The 14838-nt window shown below is 42.7% G+C and overlaps 2 protein-coding genes across 3 annotated transcripts in view; both read right to left on the bottom strand.

Annotated features, from left to right (window-relative positions):
- Positions 1–14838, bottom strand: part of LOC102735769 (monofunctional C1-tetrahydrofolate synthase, mitochondrial) — a 560423-nt gene that overhangs the window by 423723 nt on the left and 121862 nt on the right. The gene's annotated exons all lie outside the window — the stretch shown is intronic.
- LOC145723141 (monofunctional C1-tetrahydrofolate synthase, mitochondrial) overlaps positions 1–14838 on the bottom strand; it is a 120132-nt gene that overhangs the window by 46945 nt on the left and 58349 nt on the right. Inside the window, exons 9-10 of the mRNA XM_081829160.1 lie at positions 3490–3597; positions 531–683 (exon numbers count right to left, since the gene is read on the bottom strand). Coding sequence (XP_081685286.1) covers positions 531–683; positions 3490–3597 — 261 coding nt within the window. The remainder of the gene's footprint in view (positions 1–530; positions 684–3489; positions 3598–14838) is intronic.

Raw genomic sequence — 14838 nt, 5'->3', positions numbered from 1 at the left:
TATAGTAATGCAATCCCACCACATTGTTAAAAATGAAAACTCATTTAATTCGCTCATTTTCTAAGGCAGAGCTTCCCACTTGATGTGCTGAGGAGGAAGGCAGATGGTGAAACACGGATTTTCCCAGCCTTTGGAGGTGCCTGGCATGAGCAGGCACCTCCATTTATCTGCATAGAGTAAAATCTTATCATTTTGAATACAATAATGTGAAAAAGGTCCAGAGACACTATGCTAAGCCATTCCACTGTTTAAACATCAGACCGAACTGTACCAAGTTACTCTCTTCCGAGTTCTGTGAGTGGAATCAGTTTTATGACTCAAGAGATCCTGAACACCTGATCTTAAAGAAAAGAAAAAGAAAAATCCAAACCATGACGGCAGAGGAGTTTTACATGGTGGAAGAGAATGTTTAGAAAAATAGCAAATCCTATTACTTCCCAACACCTGGCTTGCAAAGTGTAGGCAGAACATAAGGATTGAAGGCATCAGGACACACAGCCTGGGGGAGGCTTCTGGAGAATGCTACTCACCGTTCCAACCAAAGGGTAGATGAACCCAGCACCTATGCTGGCCCGAACATCACTAATGGGCAAAATGAAATCTCTGGGTACACCTTTCTTGTCAGGTTCGTGAGATAGAGAAAGGTGGGTCTTTGCCATGCAGATGGGCAGATTTCCAAAACCCTGTAAGAAAGGAAAGGAAAGGTGTTCACTGAGTACAAATTAGGCTCCTGTGTGTGTTCAACTTGACTACACACCATCCCCGAGGCTCAGATCAGGCACATGGCAGGTGCCGGTTCACTGGGCAAGAAGATGGGATGAACCCTCATTTCCAAGTGACCGTCACGTGGTTGAGGGTGTCTATTATTATTATTATTTTTTAAAGATTTTATTTATTTATTTGAGAGAGAGAGAATGAGAGAGAGCACGAGAGGGAAGAGGGCCAGAGGGAGAAGCAGGCTCCCCGCTGAGCAGGGAGCCCGACGCGGGACTCGATCCTGGGACTCCAGGATCATGACCCGAGCCGAAGGCAGCCGCTTAACCAACTGAGCCACCCAGGTGCCCGAGGGTGTCTATTATTTATCTCGGAGAAATCTCCTTAAGGAAGGCGCCATGACGTGTGTGTTTGGGAGAAAGTGTGGCTATTTTCAGGCAAAGTAGAAGCAATAGCAGCTGTTGAAACTATTTCCAAGGATATTAATATCTGGGGCTCAGAAAGGTAATCTGGAGAAAGGCTCTGTAATGAGGCTCTCAGTCCTGTTGTTCCCTCATTCTTGGAGGCTGTCAGGAAGCAAAGGGTCCCTTTGTGTTGGTTTATGAATCATGGCTATTTGATCTGCGATTACATTATATGAACTAAGATGAGGTCACTTTTTAAGCCTCTTATTTTTAAGGACCAAAGGCAACGCCTGACCCAGAGTTCCAAAGGTGAAAGGGCAGGAAGTCACATGTGGGTCTCACAAAAAGGACAGTGTCCTCGCAGCCTGGTTCCGAGTAAAGGGTACATAGTGTCCCTTTAGAGACTTTGCTAATTAATGGCAACCACATACTGAACACATAACTTTTAAGGAATATTCCCTCAGTAGACAGGGATAAAAGGAATGCAGTCTTCAGAGGTAACGCATGCAGACTTTCTTATGATTCAATTTAAAAGTATTTGGACGATTTTAGGGTATTTTCATTTGTGGGGTGGGGCCTTTCTTTTTTGAAATGCTGGAATACTCTCATACAATGATCAGAATTCTGCTGGGGGACAATCACAATTGTTCTGGTAGGAATTTTGGGTCTTAGAGATCATTCAACTAGTGAAATAATTTGAACTGATGTAGGTTTCCAATTTAACATTTTGCCAGTACAGATATTTTAAAAAAAGAAAAAAACCAATATGGTATATACTAGCACATTAGTTCATATAAAAAAGAAGTTTTTTAGACTGAAAAAAAGGGAAGGAACTAATGTTAGAATAAATAATAGTCCTTAAATATTATTAAAAACTTGTGGAAAAAAAAAAAGACTCATGACAATGACCTCACTTTACTCATTTCATTATATACTAGTGAAATTTCACTGCAGATCCATGCCGGTGTGTAGAATAATTCTGGGGAATTATTTATTTTTTAAAGATTTATTTATTTACTTGAGAGAGAGAGAGAGAGAGAGCATGCAAGGAAGCAGCAGTGGGAGAGAGAATTTCAAGCAGACTCCCCACTGAACGTGGAGCCTGATGCAGCGCTCGACCCCAGGACCCTGAGATCATGACCTGAGCTAAAATCAAGAGTTGGACGCTTAACCGACTGAGCCATCCAGGTGCCCCAAGGGAATTATTTATTTTTTTATTTTATTTATTTATTTTTTTAAAAGATTTTATTTATTTATTTGAGACAGAGAGAATGAGAGAGAGAGAGCACATGAGAGGGGGGAGGGTCAGAGGGAGAAGCAGGCTCCCCGCCGAGCAGGGAGCCCGATGCGGGACTCAATCCCGGGACTCCAGGATCATGACCTGAGCCGAAGGCAGTCGCTTAACCAACTGAGCCACCCAGGCGCCCGGGAATTATTTATTTTTTAAAAGCACAAGCCGAGGTCATACTTGGAAAATTCTACGAACAAACAAGTTGCTGACTATCTTACCAAACCTGGGAGAATACTCTGGTCAGCACTGGTATATTCAGCATAATGTCAAATACGATTTACAAATAGGATTTAGGAGTTGGGAATTGAAAAAAGGAGATCCGTGATGCTCATGATGAAGCTCTTTTGCTGGCTAGCTCTTGGAAGTGCTTTGATTTCTATCATATCATAGCAAACCGGAGGGGGCATCCGGGGCTTAGGGTCATTTTGGTCGGGGTGGCTGAATGAGCTGCAGTGGATGGAATCCATGAAACATGATCATTTTTAGGACCAGACTCAGGCGGCTGAGTCCCCACCACCTTCACAGCCACTTGCTGATTTGCCTTTGTCACTCTCTAGAGGTAGACGATGACAGGACCTTCAACTTGGGTGGAAAATCTCAGCACCAAGCCAGTGAACCACTTGCATAAAAAAGGAACACCAAACACCCCCATATTTAAAAGCTGCATGACGATTTGCCTTACCTAGCACCGTGTACCATTTTTAAGATAGTAAGAGCCCTGCAATGAAGAGGGGGTGCTACACATCATCCAGCTCTGACACCACAGCCACACATCCAAGAAGTTTCAGTGTTTCTGGCTGATCAGGAGGGACTAACCACCACATATCACAGATACGACACCACCCATATCAGCCACCTGATAACCACGAAAGTCAATGATGTATCTATCAGAGGGTATACACCCTCGCCCTACTGTTCTGTTTATAGTCAACAAACTACCCAAGGATATTAATTCAATTTTTGTAGACCACGTAGATTAAATCATGTTCGGCTGGTGAGACTTACAACAGTCCTTACGTCAAGGTGAGTATTTTAAGAGCCTAAGGCGGATTTTTTTCCCCTTAAAAGTGTAACTTTTACCTGTTGCGTGTAACGATCTATTTTGGATTGTGCCTCAGGAGACAGTTCGATATCTTTGGCTCCATACACAGCCTGCGCAATGGTTCTTATCTTTTCTACAATTGGAAGCTGGAGAAACACAAATGACAATGAAATCGTTAATGTTAATCCGGTTAAAGAACTGAAGGAAAGCTGAGTGAGCTTTTCTACAGTCGCCTAAAATTTCCTACCAGATTTCCCCCTCAAGACCCGTGGCATTTGAAGCAAATACTCTTTCCTCTATCACCCTTAGAGTATGAAGAAACATCAATAAGCTTTAGATTTGAGCCAACTCAAAGGCTGCTTATCTAGTTAATCATTTTTATCCATTGCATTGTTTTAAAAAAATGTACCTTATACTACGGTCTTATAAGTCAGAACAGGAGTCTCCTGAACAAATACTTAATGCTGGTGTTTAAGTGCCTCTGAACTCAGGTTATATGACAGAGAACACAGCAAGAATAAAAACAAGTACGTTTTTTTGTGAGTAAGAATGGGCTGATACATATTTTTAAATATTTTATTTGTTTATTTATTTATTTATTTATTTATTGCAAGAGCACGAGCGGGGGTGGGGAGGGGCAGCAGGAGAGGGAGGAGAGGGACTCTCAAACAGACTTGAGAGGAGCAGACGTGGAGCACAATGCGGGGCTTAATCTCATGACCCTGAGATCATGACCTGAGCTGAAATCAAGAGTCAGATGCTTAACTGACTGAGCCACCCAGGCACCCCGGAATGGGCTGATATTTTAAATGCTGATGTGATCACTTAATTGGGAAATAAGAGGTTGAAACTAGTGTCAGTTTAGCAAATTATGGGAAATCATGGAGGCTGGGAAAGAATCCAAGAAGGCTAGGTATGGGCAAATGAGTGTGTGGGGTGCAGAGAAACAACCTTCCATAATGCTGGATGGGAAGCCCGGATGCCGATGGCTGGTAAAATACTGAAAGTGATCTGGAGAAAAAACTGGTTCATTAGGAAAGGAATATGCTATAGATAAAGTGACCCTTATTTACGCCAATCATTTGACAAAATCATTCATAATTTTACTGTGCAGAGAACATACACAGGCGTCATGCAGTTAGTGGATTTACTGTTTGGTGAATAGCTATTGGGCCAAGTGCCCACTGGTGGAATGAATGTCAACCAAGGGGCAGAAGTCTTTCATGGCCTGCTCCAAAACTTTGCTCGGCAATGGCAAATGGTACATTTGTATGAATTACTGTTGATACACACAGGAAGGAGAGTTATCCAACAGGAGAAAATAAAAGCTAGCTCTATCCCCTCAATCTGATAGAGCCCCAAACTGCTTTAAAATGTGTTTTTCACTATTCTAGCGTTTATTACTATAGAGTTATTCTGTAGTCTGGAACTGAAATATTGGACGTTTCAACAAATAATAAATGAAGGTGCAAGTCATTATACCCTTTCATTGAAGGACATAAAAGATGGTCTGAATCAATGGAGAGGAATACTTTGTTCATTGGTGTGAAGACGTAATACTATAAAGATGTGGGCGCCTGGGTGGCTCAGATGGTTAAGCGTCTGCCTTCGGCTCAGGTCATGATCCTGGAGTCCCTGGATCGAGTCCCGCATCGGGCTTCCTGCTCCACGGGAAGCCTGCTTCTCCCTCTGCCTCTCTCTCTCTGTCTCTGTCTCTCATGAATAAATAAATAAAATCTTTTAAAAAAAAATACTATAAAGATGTCAGTTCTCTTAAACATAACCTATTAGCTCAATGCAATTCCAATAAAAATCCCAAGAGCACTTTGGGATGCTTGGCCAACCAATTCTTAAATTCACAACAAAGAGTAAGAGCACAGTTAGGTAAGATAACTTCAAAGATAAATAAAACAAAAAGAAGAAAGATAGGGGACTGGCCTTTCCAGGTATCAATCACACTACAAAACTATGGTAATTAATTCCATATGGTATTGGCACACGACTAGACAAATCAATCAATGGAAGATAAGAAAGAACCCAGAAGGATACCACAGCAGGTGTGGGATAGTATATAGTAGAAATGACACAAAACAGGGAAAGGGCTGACTATCCAACTGACTTTTGGCTGGAGAGAAATAAAATTAAGATTCCTACCTCACAACTGGTACCCAAATAAACCCAATACAGAACAAAGGCAAAACTTTTGAAATTAAAAAGCTAAATAATGGGAACAAAACATTGGGAACTCTCTTTACGGTCATGAGGTAGGGAAGGATTTCTTAAACAAGAACAGGATACACCCTAAAAGAAATGACTTATAGATATGACATCAAAATTTAAAACTTCTTGTATTAAAAAAAAGACCATAAATAAGGGTAGGGGTTAAGGAACAGTCTGGGAGAAGGTAGATACATGCACATATTTAAAAGTCAAAAGATTAGCTACTGGAATGAATTAAAAAAAACCTCCTACAAATGAAGAAAAAGACAAACAAATATTTAATTCTGGGCATAAGGAGTGACTAATAACCATATGAAAAAATGCCCAATCTCATTAATAATCAATGAAAGGCAAACTAAAATGGTGAAAATCCAATTCACACTCATTAGATTAGCAAGAACAAAAAGCATGAGAATATCAAGTAGAGGTGAGGATGTGGGGGCAATAATCCTTCTAAGTACTCCTGCCTTGGTTGAGATGCTCATGGTCTAGCCCATCATGAAGCTTCCTAACTGGTCTCTTCCCTTTCTTTTTTTTTTTTAAAGATTTTATTTATTTATTTGAGAGAGAGAATGAGAGGGGGGAGGGTCAGAGGGAGAAGCAGACTTCCTGCTGAGCAGGGAGCCCGACGCGGGACTCGATCCCGGGACTCCAGGATCATGACCTGAGCCAAAGGCAGTCGCTTAACCAACTGAGCCACCCAGGCGCCCGGTCTCTTCCCTTTCAATACACCGTCCACTCTACCACAGTCTAACCTCCCTAGAAGGTACCTAAGAAAAACTAAAAAATCTTCAGCTTGCCATGGCCTACTGAAGAACACAATCTGGTTGTGACATTTAAGGATCTGCACAATATGTGCTCTGAAGCATAACTAGGATATGTCTGCATCTCTTAACTTTTCCCCATGTCTTCTTGCTTCTGGGCCCTTACACATAAAGCCTCTTTGTAATCCTGCAAGCTCAGTCTGGGCTAAGACTCCCTGAGCTCTGTAAGGTCCATATCCAAGGTCAGCTTCTCCAGGAAGCCTTTACTGAGCCTCCCAAAGCACATGTAGGCCTTCTCTTCTCGTCTGTCCAGATGGCCCTGGAATGCTCTTAACATATATGGGTGCTACACAGGACCAGGGGTTCAATAGGGCCTGGCAGTGAGGGGCTGCTGGTGAAGCTCAGGCTATTTTAGGGTGCACTGATGGACATCAGATGGTAATGGTCCCAGGATCAAACTATGACACTGAAGTCTACCAGATGGCAAAGGGGCCTTTTGTAAACCACGTCACGGAAGAAATCAGCAAATAATCTGCACCTCTAGTAGGAACAACTCCAGAAAGAAATGATCATTATTTTCCAGGAAGGCAGAATGTGGAGCATGGGCAGAAATGAGAGTGAAGTCATTCTCAGCCCAATGTTTAAGGAAAAGCTGTAATAACCAGAGCTGGCTCCCTAAACAGTGACCTGTCCACTCCAGGAGAGATCAGTATAAGCCAGTGATGGTGCCAGGAATGTTGTAGAAAGAGTTACTGCGTGAGTGAAAAGTTGAGGATGGGCTACAGAGAGAGCCTTAGAGTGATTTCTACTGTGAATGACACCACATTCATATCAGGTGAGAAGAACGCCCAGCCCATAAACTCTTGGAGGTCAAGGACCAGCTAGAGGTGGGATGTAATACAGCCGCCTGGAGAATGAATATCACCTGTTGACCACACAAGGATTCCATGTGGTCCAACGTTTTTAAGGATTACAAGAAAGTTCAGGTACTGATGTGCGGAAGACAGCAACGAGAAGGGACTTTTTACTGAACCTCCGATCTCACTCATTAGCATAATATATTGATGGGCACTGAAGTGCTTGCTTTCGACCCTGCACTTAAGCTAATATGATCTCCTCTGCTGGTCAATAAATGCTTTGCAAGTAGCAAACCTTTTTAAGAAACAGAAGTTAAGAGGATGCTGGAAAATATTTCTAGCATCACACAGAGCAAGCACAATGACCATGCTTGGTCGGGGGGAGTCCGATCTCAGGGTACTGTGTTCCTCAAGTAGTGTAAGAGCGGGTCCTGGGCCACAGGCAGTGTCCCCATGGGCACAACAGCACCGCTGGGTGGCCGCTCTGGGGCGAGGGGCCTAAGAAAGAACACGGCCCCTTTTTAGGTTTCCGCCTCCCTCCGATGGGCAGGTAGGACCTGTGTACTGTTCTGCTACCACCATTGAAGCAACGTGGAGAAGGGGAGCTGTGCACGTCACTCTGCACCAACCCTAAGTGCTATCATTATGGAGCAAGGGCCACAGGGTTGACAAAGAGAATTACGTTTGCTCCGGAAGTAAAACAAAATGACAACAAAACAGATAGTACTACTTATAGCATATTTAAGGAACACAGTGCACTGTTTACTGAGCTCTAGGTTATGATTTGAAATTAAAAGGTCAGCCAATTTTTTTAAGAATATTTATTTGAGAGAGAGAGCGCACAAGCTGGTAGAGCAGCAGGCAGAGGGAGAGGGAGAAGCAGACTCCCCGCTGGGCAGGGAGCCCAACGAGAGGCTTGATCCCAGGACCCCGGGATCATGACCTGAGCCGAAGGCAGATGCTTAACCAACTGAGCCACCCAGGTGCCCAAAAAGGTCAGCAATTTCTATTAAGATAATAATTAAAGAGCTCACATGTGAACAGGGTAATAGTAGAAGGATGATTAGTGAAGAATTAGTGTGAGTGGGTATTTAGCTGATGCATTACAGGTTTTTAAACAGGAATATATGTCATTTCAAGAAATAGATGTATATTTAATTTTCAGTGAGAGTAAAATATACATAATAGAAAGTTAACTATCTTAACCATTTTGTTTTTTTAATTAATTAATTTTTAAAAAAAGATTTTATTTATTTATTTGACAGAGAGAGACACAGCGAGAGAGGGAACACAAGCAGGGGGAGTGGGAGAGGGAGAAGCAGGCTTCCCGCAGAGCAGGGAGCCCGATGTGGGACTCGATCCCAGGACCCCGGGACCACGACCCGAGCTGAAGGCAGTCGCTTAACCAACTGAGCCACCCAGGCGCCCTAATTTATTTTTTAAGAAAGATTTTATTTATTTATTTGAGAGAGAGAGCACGAGCAGGGTGAAGGGCAGAGGGAGAAGCAGAAATGGAAACACTCTAGAACAGAGGTGTCCAATGGCAACTTTCTGTGATGGTGGGAATGTTCTATATACATGCTTCCCAGTCTAGTAGCTGCCAGCCCCACATGGCTACTAAGCAGGGAGCCCGACGCCCGAAATCATGACCGGAGCCCGAAGGCAGACACTTAACTCACTGAGCCACCCAGGCGCCCCCATCTTAAGCATTCTGAAGTACATAGTTCCATATTAAGTACATTCATGTTGTAAAACCAATCTCCAGAACTATTTTCATTTTGCAAAACTAAAACCGTGGCTCCATTAAACACTAACTCCCTGCCCTCAGCGCCTGGCAACTGCTCTTGTACCTTCCGTCTCTGAATTTTGGCTACGCCAGCGACCTCGTGCAAGTGGAATCAGACAACACTTGTCCTTTTACACTTGGGTTATTTCAATTAGCATGAACCTCAAGGTTCATTCATGCTGTAGCCTGTGTCTGAATTTCCTTCCTATTCCATTGTATGCATCCACCACATTTTTTCTTACCCATTCATCCACCATTGGGCACTTGTGTTGCTTCTACCTTTTCACGGTTGGGAATGATGCTGTGATGAGCACAGCTGGACAAATACCTCCTTGACACCCAGCTTTCAATTCTTTTGGGCATTCAGAGATACATATTGTTGGTCTACGACTAAACCGCCTTCCTTTCTAATGTTTACTTGAAAGTATTTTGCGAATTTCAAGCAGGTGCCAGACTGACTTTGTGAGTTGTGTAATTACGGTTTTTTAAATTTCTATAGGAAAATTGCTACCACCCAAACATGACAGATGACCCAAACACAACGTGTAGAAAAGCAGGAAAGGGCCAGCTACATGAGTCCTAGTTGGGTGCTTTATTTCCCCTCCTTACCCTCAGATGCCAGACCTCTATGCTTCCCAACAAGTACTGATACCTGCCCCCGGCAAGTCCACATTTTTGATGCCCTGCCTCCAGTCTTGCTATGCCTGGAGAAGGTGAGGGTGCTCCCCTGAGAGCTCTGACACGTGCAATGCTGTCCAATGTGAGCCGAAGAGAATGCACCCCCTCCCCCCCCACCTCACCCCACCCGTCCCCTGCCTGGCGTGTGTCCTGCAGCCCCACGCTGAATGAATCGAATGATCAGCAGATGGAGCTATGTACCCCAAGACCAGAATCCTTCCAGGACCCTACTACAATTCTTCTTCTTCTTTTTTTTTTTTTTTTTTAAGATTTTATTTATTTATTTGACAGAGAGAGACATAGCGAGAGCAGGAACACAAGCAGGGGGAGTGGGAGAAGAAGAAGCAGGTTTCCCGCAGAGCAGGGAGCCCGATGTGGGACTCAATCCCAGGACGCTGGGATCATGACCTGAGCCGAAGGCAGACGCCCAACAACTGAGCCACCCAGGCGCCCCTACAATTCTTCTTTTTCACTCACATGCACAAGTGAATAAATAAAATAAAAAGATGATCTCGGTTCATATATCTTTTGGGTTTAATATGAAAACAAAAAACCATGCTGATAAGGTAGTTCCCATTGCATACAACCTATTTATTTTTTATTTTTTTTTTTAAGATTTATTTTTTTAATTAATTAATTTATTTGAGAGAGAGAGAGAGAGTGAGAGAGAGAGCGCAAGAGGGGGTAGGGTCAGAGGGAGAAGCAGACTCCCCGCCGAGCAGGGAGCCCTATGTGGGACTCGATCCCGGGACTCCGGGATCATGACCTGAGCCGAAGGCAGTCGCTTAACCAACTGAGCCACCCAGGCGCCCGCATACAACCTATTTATGTTATGTCCGTAGGCAAGGGACTTCCTGTTGTACCTCTGCTCACTTTGGGGGAGAAGTGCAACCGTTAAAGGAAAAAGAAAAAAAAAAAGAGCCAAGCTCATTCCAATGATCTTGATCTTAACTTGATATTCATTTACACTGCTTTGTTCTAAATGGCAATTTTTAGAAAACAAATAAAATGGTAAAATAAATTATGAATGTTTATGCATTAATCACTCCTGGCTTTCCCCGACTCTATAAATATTTACTAATTTCTTTGTGCACCACATCATTTACCCTCCTATCGCTAAGGTCTAGGAGAGTGGCTTGCACGCAGTAGGCGTTCCACAAACATCTGCTGAATGAATAAATTACCACCGAGGGCAAGTATTTTCAAGATGTCATGATAGGCAAAGGACTTTGGGCACCTCTTGAACAAAGCACTTCTGATGGGGTGGGGACAGTGACACATCACACAAACGTGACAGAAGAGAGTGTGTGATAAAGGCTCTGCATAAGCATTACTACTAAAGACGGAAGAAGACGGAAAATTTCAGGGCAGAGGGGAAGGCACAGGAATCAGCAAAAGCGGGTGACATGTATAAAGGAAGTCGAGTCACGCTCGAAGGACGGGAAAGGTTTTAATTAAGCAAGGAAAGGAAAGGTGATTCTACACAAAGGGAAAGGCACGTGTCAAGGTGTGAATGGCAACACAAAGTGTCTTCTGGAAACAGGACTGTTCTATGTGTATTATGCACAATTGCTTAACATGTTAATAAGCCCCTTCACAAAGTCTGGTGTTGATGCTAGTATCTTTGATCATTTTTGAACTAATGTCATGTTAAATCTTCATCTTCACCAAGATCATAACTCTGAACATATTCTACATTTATTCCCTCCCAGACCTCTTAAATGCATATTTAAGAAATGGAAGCACTCTAGAACAGAGGTGTCCAATGGCAACTTTCTGTGATGGTGGGAATGTTCTCTCTCTCTTTTTTAAATTTTTATTTATTTGAGAGAGAGAGAGAATGAGCAGGGGGAGCAGCAGAGGGAGAGGGAGAAGCAGGCTCCCTGCTCAGCAAGGAGCCTGATGCAGGATTTGATCCCAAGACCCTGGGATCATGACCGGAGTCGAAGGCAGACGCTTAACCGACCAAGCCACCCAGGCGCCCCTATTAAATTATTTAAGACCTGTTTTGTAGTGAAATAAAATTGGTCTACAAATTCCAGAAAAGCAATTACTTAAATTTTTAAAGTATTTTTTCGTAAGAAGAAAATGCACAAGAAGAAAGTGGAACAGGACAAAACTAAAATAGAACAAAATTTAAAAGAAGAGTTAAAAAGCTTCTAGAATCAAAGAAAATGAAGTGTGAAGGTATTACAACATAGTTGCATCTCATTTTACTGGGAGGTCAAGTTCTAAAGTCACCAGCCCTGAGGGTCTCTTAGGAGACCCATGAAAACACTAAGCAATAATACTCTACTATCAATAACCCAGAATTTCTCAAGCCCACAACTGTTGAAGTACTGGAACACATTCTGCAGCCACACTGGAAGTTCTATTGTTTTACCAAGGCCATAGACTGAAATTCATACAAGTTAAGCGATCCTGGGGATTAAGGAGTGCGTTTGTTGCAATGAGCACCGGGTGTTGGATGGAAGTGTTGAATCACTGAATACATCTGAAACTAATCTTACACTGTCTGTTAACTAACTGGAATTTAAATAAAAACTTAAAAATTAAGTTAAGCGATCCTATGCTGTGATACCAGCAAAATGTATTCCAATGCCCATAAAATGTTTATTTTTTTTTTATTTTTTATTTATTTATTTTTTTAAAGATTTTATTTATTTATTTGAGAGAGAGAATGAGAGAGAGAGAGAGCATGAGAGGGGGAGGGTCAGAGGGAGAAGCAGACTCCCTGCCGAGCAAGGAGCCCGATGCGGGACTCGATCCCGGGACTCCAGGATCATGACCTGAGCCGAAGGCAGTCACTTAACCAACTGAGCCACCCAGGCGCCCGCCCATAAAATGTTTAAAGAGAAGGATCAATTAATAAACTTGTTAGTTGAACAGAAATCTCTGGACCCACAGTATGTCAATTCCTATTTTGTATTTTAAATGACGCATGAATTTTATTTATTTTTAAAGATTTTATTTATTTATTTGAGAGAATGAGAGAGAGCAAGCACATGAGAGGGGGGAGGGTCAGAGGGAGAAGCAGACTCCCTGCCGAGCAGGGAGCCCGATGCAGGACTCGATCCAGGGACTCCAGGATCATGACCTGAGCCGAAGGCAGTCGCTTAACCAACTGAGCCACCCAGGCGCCCGAGGCATGAATTTTAAATGATCTACAAGTGCAGTTTGGTATAAATAGCCTCTCTGGTACTTCAAATGAAAGTATAACGTGAAACCATCGATGTTAATTTATCCCAAGCACACAGAAGGTATCAGGGGTTCATTGCAACATACCTCAGTGTCACGGGGGCAGTGCTCTTACTGAGAACAATGGACCCTTGTATCTTTGAAAAAGCTTGTCCCTGGCTGAAAACCAGCACATCTGAGCTACTAAAGGTGGACGTGCTGACTTCCATGAGCCAGCTCACTGAGCAGCTATCCCTGCTGGCTCGTTGGCTCTGAGCAACAGGTTAACCCAGAAGACTCCCAGAGGAATCTCGTTCTCCTAAGGCAACCGGGATGTGTGGTGGATATAGCTGGGGTCCGGGAACAGAAAAAATGCTCATCGCCAATGAATCTCTATTTGTCTACATCAAATGAGGACCATAAGGAATTCACATGGGTGATCTTTTATATTCTCAAATAGAACATAACAGCAATGTCAAGGAAGGAACATTAGGAATAGGTGATTTTTTTTTTAATTAAATTTTTTTTGGTTTTATTTAGATTCAAGTTAGTTAACATATAGTGTATTATTAATTTTGGGATAGTCTTTTTCCTTTTTCTTTTTTTTTTATTATTATGTTACGTTAATCACCATACATCATTAGTTTTTGATGTAGTGTTCCATGATTCATTGTTTGCGCATAACATCCAGTGCTCCATGCGATACGTGCCCTCCTTAATACCCATCACCTGGCTAACCCATTCCCCCATCCCCTCCCCTCTAAAACCCTCAGTTTGTTACCTGGAGTCCATAATCTCTCATGGTTCGTCTCCCCCCGCCCCCGATTCCCCCCCCTTTAGGTGATTTTAATGATCTCTTCCCATCCAAACGAGGAAAGGATGATTGTGGCCTGAGCATGTGGTTTTGCTAACTAACACATAATGTATTTTGATGGCATATGTGTTGATTCTCTTTCCACAAACCTTGCTTATAAACCTCGATGTGTTCTAAGACTAATACAAATGAATGCAAGGTGTGGTTTGGGTTCTATTTTCACGTGCAAGGAGCCCTTGTTTTTACAAGTGTCTCTTTTTCTTGGCTGTTCAGCAGGAGTCATAATTTCCCTCATGGATCTCCTGGAGATGTGCTTCCAAAGAAAAAACTCTGGGTGTAACAGTCTCACTGAAGAGCACAGTAAACTACAGGTGACCTTTGAACAATGTGAGAGCTGGGGCACTGACCACCCTCACCCATAGTCAAAAATCCATGAATAACTTTTGACTGCCCCCCCACCCGCAACTTAACGACTAATCGCTTACTGCTGACTGGAAGCCTTGCCCATAACATAAATAGTTGATTAACACATATTTTGTATGTTACATGTCTTACAGACTGTATTCTTACAATGAAGTAAGCTAGAGAAAAGAAAATGTTATCAAGAAAATCATAAGAAAGAGAAAATACATTTACAGGACTGTACTGTATTTACTGGAAAAGATCCGCATGAGTGGACCTGCAAGGTTCAAACCTGTGTTGTTCAAGGGTCAACTCTCCTTTCATGAAAGGAAACAGAAATCATTTTTTGATAAAAAATTATTCCTAAAACAAGTCCCCAAACTCTCCGATACTGGAGTGACTGAAAACCTATGCTGTTTTGAGTGTTTTTTCCCTAAAACCCTAAAGTTGAAGGTTTTTCTTTTGAAGTGGTATGTTGTATGTGGTACCTTTAAGGATAGTATCTGTGATAATATTAAGTAACGTTCCTTAAGTGGATAAGGATACTGTCCCTACACAATGGTCTCCTGTCACCTAAATTTAAGTCAGAATGTCCGGGAAATGGATGGAGTGGCAGTAGAAGGTGGCTGGCTAATGAGGGGGGACCCTGATGGTCCACTGTACATACCTCAGCCTTTCTTAATTGGCCC

The sequence above is a fragment of the Leptonychotes weddellii genome, chromosome 8 (genome assembly GCF_054177405.1).
Source record: "Leptonychotes weddellii isolate Sample4059 chromosome 8, ASM5417740v2, whole genome shotgun sequence".
In the NCBI taxonomy this organism is placed as follows: Eukaryota; Metazoa; Chordata; class Mammalia; order Carnivora; family Phocidae; genus Leptonychotes; species Leptonychotes weddellii.
The sequence above is the reverse complement of the archived record's forward strand: the minus strand, read 5'-3'. Positions and strand labels throughout refer to the sequence as shown.